The 6,104-nt window shown below is 43.2% G+C and overlaps 1 protein-coding gene across 1 annotated transcript in view; it reads right to left on the bottom strand.

The window, feature by feature from the left end:
- LOC107044261 overlaps positions 1-2,821 on the bottom strand; it is a 4,018-nt gene extending 1,197 nt beyond the window's left edge. The window contains exon 1 of the mRNA XM_015266064.1: positions 865-2,821. Coding sequence (XP_015121550.1) covers positions 865-2,821 — 1,957 coding nt within the window. The remainder of the gene's footprint in view (positions 1-864) is intronic.
- Positions 2,822-6,104: the final 3,283 nt, after the last annotated feature.

The raw sequence follows: 6,104 nt of genomic DNA, 5'->3' as shown, positions 1-6,104 counted from the left end.
ATTTGAACAAACTCAATGGGGTAGAGAGATGAAGGAGGAATCTCTGGCATTTTTCGAACGAATGTACAAAGAGAATTATACCAAACCTGAAAAACAAACTGTAGAAGAGGAAAATACAGAAAAGGAGACAAAGAAGAACAGCAGTAAGGAGAATGATGATCACTTGAAGCCTGGCCGAATTGATTTGAACTCAATTTTCACTGATTCATGTAAAACGAAACATTGGAGAGATGAACTCGAGGAGTATCTTAATCTATCAAGAGCTGACAAACACCAAGATTTACTTGAGTGGTGGAGAGCAAGAGAAAGTACATTCCCTACTCTTGCAAAGATGGCCAGAGATTTATTTTCTATTCCAGCAACATCAGTGCCTGCTGAGAGACTATTTTCCCTTGCTGGTCTGATCATCACCAATCTCAGAAATTCCATGAGTGACAAATCGGCTCGAGCCTTACTGTGTTTGCATTCTTGGGCATCTTGCGAGTTCAAAGAGTTCATAAATGCCCCATAACTTGTTTAGCCTTTATCTTTGACTTCATAAGTATTAAGTTTTGGAAGAAGTTTATACAAATATATATAATATAGATAATGTACACATTGTACATATTGTATTCATAATTTTGTAGTTGTAAACGTTGNGTTTCAGATATCCTATATGTTTATAGTGTTTCACTCATTCAGGCCAATAAATATTTTATCCGGTCGAAACTATATTGGAGAGAAATTGATTGTGAATTCAAATGAAATATTATTTAAATATATCAGTTCTATCGTTGATGTCAACTCCTTTGACCTCTCTGGAGCGAAAGAAAGAGACCAGATCTGAGAGGTATAAGTTAAAAAGAAGGGGGCTCAATTTCTCACCCTGCAGGGCTCCTTCACTGACGTCAACCTCCGCTGAGGATCCTTTCTGGGTTCTGATGTGCATGGTAGAGTGGTCATAGAGGTTCTTGATGACTTTGATAATCCTGGAACTCACCCCGAGTCCCAGGAGTTCCAACCAGAGTTGATGCTGCGGTACAGAGTCAAAGGCTCTTCTAAAATCCACGAAGAGGGAGTAGACTTTGCCACCGGTTTGTCTCAGTCTATTTTGGATTATTGCTTGGAGAGAGAAGAGGTTGTCCACAGCACCTCTAGATTGGCGGAAGCCAGCCTGTTCTTCTGGAATGACTCTCTTCATCTCAGCCCAGTCGTAGACTCGCTCGTTAAGGATGGAGGTGAAGTGCTTGGTGATCACATTTATGAGAGCGATCCCCCTGTAGTTCAGGGGATCTCTCTGATCGCCTTTCTTGTAGATCATACAAAGGGCTATCTTGGTCCAAGCATCAGGCACCTCGCCTGTGATAAGAACCCTATTGAACAGGTCAAGGAGGATGGATTTCCAGTCCTGAGGCAGGTACTTGTAGAAGTTGGCAGAGATTGAGTCTTCTCCAGGAGCTTTGCCCCCCTTCATGCTCTTTATGCTGCGGTTCAATTCCTCAGGGGAAATCGGAAGGTCCATGCTGATCAGTGGTGTATCAGGCAAAATCAGAGCCCAAGAGGATCTACCAGGGTAGGTGCGGAGAAGAAATTCACTCCATTCATCAAGTATAATCACTTCCCGAGTCTCAGGGCGCCCTTTCACTGCTCGACACGTTTCCCAAAAAGTGATAGAATTTTTTACATTCGAATATTTCTCAGACAATTCACTTTTATATGCTTTCTTTTTCGCCATAGTTTCTTTTCTATATAATTTGTTCTTTTCATTGAAAGTCACTGCACTCGCCATGTTGAAATTAGGATCATAAATTTTTTTGAAAAGCTTCCTGGCTTCAGTCTTCAGTCTGTGACATTCGGCATCGAACCAGGGAGATTTCCGCTGTCCCTGAAGATATGAGTTAAATGGTCGAGAAATTTTCCTCATCCCCGATGCAGAAGCAGCTTCCTTGATAGCGTCACAGATCAGTTCATTCAGAGTGTTTAGATCATGCTCAGGGCTTGCCTCAGAGATTCTTACTGAGTTTGCAAGATGTCTAGAATAGACATCAAACTTGTCAGCCTTCCATATGAGCTTAGGGTTCTGAGAGACTGCAGGGGGAGAATTGTCTAGGCAAACTATTGAAGGAGGGTCATCGTCATGGGGGGACGAGAAATCAGTCTTCAATGCCAGACTCAAAGTGAGCGAAAGATGATTGGACCCCAGAAGGGTAGAGGAATCCTCCATATCAATAATCGACCCTGCATGGTCAGCACTCACCCAGGTTAGATCAAGGGTCGAGGTAGATCTGGAACTGGTGAATCGACCGGGGTGATCCAAAGTTGTTCGACCATTCAGAAGGATGAATCCATTCTCAGTCATGAAGGACATCAGCATCTCGCCTCTCTCATTGGTTTCCGTTACTGAGGTTTCTCTGTGCTCATATAGCCTCGTACCATAGACAATCTCAGGAGGAAGGTCGTCCTCAAAATCTGCTATTGTAGCATTCATGTCACCACCCAGAATAATGATGTCGGACTGAAATTTACTCTGTATTTCATCTAAGGAGAGTTGGAAAAGTTCTAGGATTTGGTCTAGTTGGAGGGTTGGTTTGAAGTACACCGAGCCCACAACAATATTCCGCAGACCCGCACAGATTCTGAAGAAGATCCACCAGGGAGTAATCTCAATCGTTTCAGAGACCAGAGCTGGATGAGTAAGACACAAGAGACCCCCACTTCCCCTGCCTCTGGTTTTATCCTTCAGTGCCACAGACCACATGTTTGAATAGTCTCTCAGAGAGGCTGGCAGTAGATGAGGAGATTCATTGAGGAGCATTGTCTCGGATAAACAGATAATGTGCATTTTAGAGTTGAAATCATTAAGGAGAACGTTATTCATACCATTTGAGTTCCAAAAAGTGATGTTGATTGGGCTGCTCGTTATTAGTTTTTTGTCCTGCGATGGTTGGCTCCGCTACCAGGGCGAGGATTCTTGTGACTAGTAGGAGGCTTCTGGACAAGACAATCTTCTGCATAGTCCCATACCCAGAGAGCACCATCCACAAATAGCGTTTTGTAGCCAGGCTTGGCAGCTTTCCCTTCGTCTCTATACTGCTTAGCAGTGGCTTTGATGGAGCTATAAATTCTGCTATCTCTGGGGGTGAAGTCAGGGTCGATGAATACCCTGCAGTCTCGTTTCTCTTTAAGTTTGGCTTTCTCTTTTATAATTCGGTCTCTTACTTCAGTAGAGAGTAACGATAGAACTGATATATTGCTCTTCCTGTACGCTGACGACTTGATAATCCTGGCTAACAACTCGGTTGACCTCAAGAAGAAGATCTCAATTCTGGAGGAGTACTGTACTGAGTTTGGTCTCACGGTGAACACCAGTAAAACCAAGGTTCTGGTCTTCCGAAAAGGTGGTCGTCTAACCAGAAGAAACCATGACTTCAGACTGAATGAGAGTGAGCCGGAAATTGTATCTTCGTATACGTACTTGGGAGTGAAGCTAAGTTCCTCTGGACTGGGTGGTGCAGCGACTAGAGTGGCTGTCTCAAAGGCTAAATCTGCTTCTTCCTCAATAATTAAAATCACATCGAGAGACAAGGTGGATTCTTGGGAGGGTATTCGTAGACTCTACTATAGCGTACTGCAATCTACCCTTCTGTATGGGGCTTCCATCTGGGGTCTGAGGGATCAGGACAAGCTCGAGACTGCTCAGCTCTCATTCCTGAAGAGGATTTTTCACTTACCTAGAAATGGAGCTGGATATCTCATACGCCTGGAAACCGGTGTTGATCACATTACATGTGAAGTCCTGAAGCAAGCCTTGAGCTGGATCATAAGGATTTTACAAATGAGCACTGATCGTCTGCCCAGAATATGCCTTGAAAGACTTATCTCTCTAGCCTCTAGTGACTCCTCAAATATAGTCTCTGGTTCGGATGACAGGTACAATTGGGTGAAGCAATTGAAAAGCCTCTTGGTTGGGGTAGAAAGTGGAGACTTGTGGCACAACCTGTCACCCGCGTATTGGGAGCAGAGAACGTTCGAGATTATCAACCAATTCAGAGCCAAGACGAAGTATGAGGACTACCTAAGGTACTGTGGGTCCACGTCCATTTTACTGAAGGTTTTAAGGAGCCCTCTTGATAATTTTAAGAATTTCTACCCTGATAGAGCTCCACTAGCCTTCATCAGATTGAAAATGCAGCTCAGAGTACTCTCGACTCACTCCAGACGTTTGATCATCGATGATACTCTCTACCAACTCGACCCCACCCAAATCTGCACTATTTGCACCCAGTTGGCCCACGAGGATATTCTCCATATTTTGTTGGATTGCCGGTTCTACTCGCCTCTGCGAAGCCGCTATCTCCCGAGATTCCTCTGGGACGTCAATACCCGAACGTTATCAGGCCTGTCTGCTTTCCTGAACTCAAACGATGTGAGATGCATCCGCATTTTGTGCTGCTACTTCAAGAAGTGTTTCCAGCTCAGGGCTGCCGAGTTCAATGACTAAGCCATGCTGATGCCAACTGACTTATTATTTTATTTTCACATCATTATTCTTGAGTAATCTGCTCTGCGAATTGTACATTACATCAAGCCGGTGTTGATTTGTGCTGCTGTAACCGCTGATAGAAAACTCGTTTCCGATTTTTTTTTTTTTTTAATTATAATTATGATTATATTGATATTGGTTTTTTGGATTATTATTATCATTACGCTTATTACTCATCTACATATATCTCTTACTCTTATTTCTTTTGTATAATGGGCTCCCCCTGCTAAGTGATACCATGTAGCAATTACAGTTAAATAAATAAATAAATTATTTAAATATAAGTTTGTAATTATCGATTTGGTAAAATATAATTCCTTAGAATTTTAAATTTATACGGATTTATTTTTTATATCTTTTTATTGGTAATGATAATTAGTGATGAATAATACTATTTTTGAAGTTGAGTTAAACTTATTGAGAGCAATTGAAAAACACATCAATTGTCTGAGGCTCTTAATCACACGTAATTTTTACATTCGTAAGGATTTTTTTTCTTTTCTATATTTTATTAGATATATTATATCTATATCTCTAAAATTATGATTTTTAATTATTATATATATTGTAACATGATGGAAATCATGTACTGTTCCTCGCCTGAACTGGCCGCTGATTAAAAGGGGGGGGGGGAATTAGGAAATTATCCCAGCGAGGAGTCGGATCACCCAAGGCCACATTTTCACAATTAGTTCTCATATTGATTTCATTTTTGTTTATTTTATAGGTCAATTCTAACGCTGTTGCGCTCACCGCGGTTTACGCATCAGTTCTGAGACGAGGGGAGTGGAGCGGAGCATCGGAGAGAGCTACAAAGTCGGCGCTACGGCAAATGACGAGTTGGTACACCGACAAGCACGCACACACCGAGCCTGCAGAGACTCACACCGACAAGCACGCGGGAGACGATAGTCGCACGCCAGCAGGCAACTCAGGCCTCTACGTGTGGACCCCCACCACCTTACCGATGTTACTGTGGCGCAAGGCAACCACATAAAAAACTCAGGCTGTAGCATCGAGGGAGCATCGGATCATGTTGGCCCCGCCGCCGTTGAATGCGGAACAGTTCACCGATTGCGAGGCGCAAGTCCAAAGACTTTGGGACCATTAAATTAGGAATTATGGCCAGTGCAAATGCACGATTAGAACATGAATACTCCGCGCGATATCGGTAGATTAGGGTGGGGGTAGGAGAGAAATTGAGGTTCCTCGGGGCGATGTATTACCCGAGGAATCACTCTTCGCTGGGATTTCAGTTGGTAACGTCGCTCTATGCAATTCAGTCGACTTGCTCTTGGAGCTCGTTAGAAAATTCAAGTAATTAGTCTTTGGGGTATTGTGCCTGGATTTTTCCGGTCATCGTCCGAGATCGCTGCCGTATCCAAGGGTCCAGACGAGGTTTTCCTGAAGTTTATCGCGGATCAACAGTTAGCGTAATTTTGTTTGTGAGTGCTCGCGTGGCTTTCGAACGTATAGCCTCCGGTCGCCATTTGGGCACGATTTGAGTACAAAGTAATCGTACTATGAGACGCGGCACTCAGTGGCCTTGGGCCTGTTTAATTGTCTTATTTACTGAACGTCA

This window comes from Diachasma alloeum, unplaced genomic scaffold (assembly GCF_001412515.2).
Source record: "Diachasma alloeum isolate Michigan unplaced genomic scaffold, Dall2.0 Dall_scaffold_00704, whole genome shotgun sequence".
In the NCBI taxonomy this organism is placed as follows: Eukaryota; Metazoa; Arthropoda; class Insecta; order Hymenoptera; family Braconidae; genus Diachasma; species Diachasma alloeum.
The sequence above is the reverse complement of the archived record's forward strand: the minus strand, read 5'-3'. Positions and strand labels throughout refer to the sequence as shown.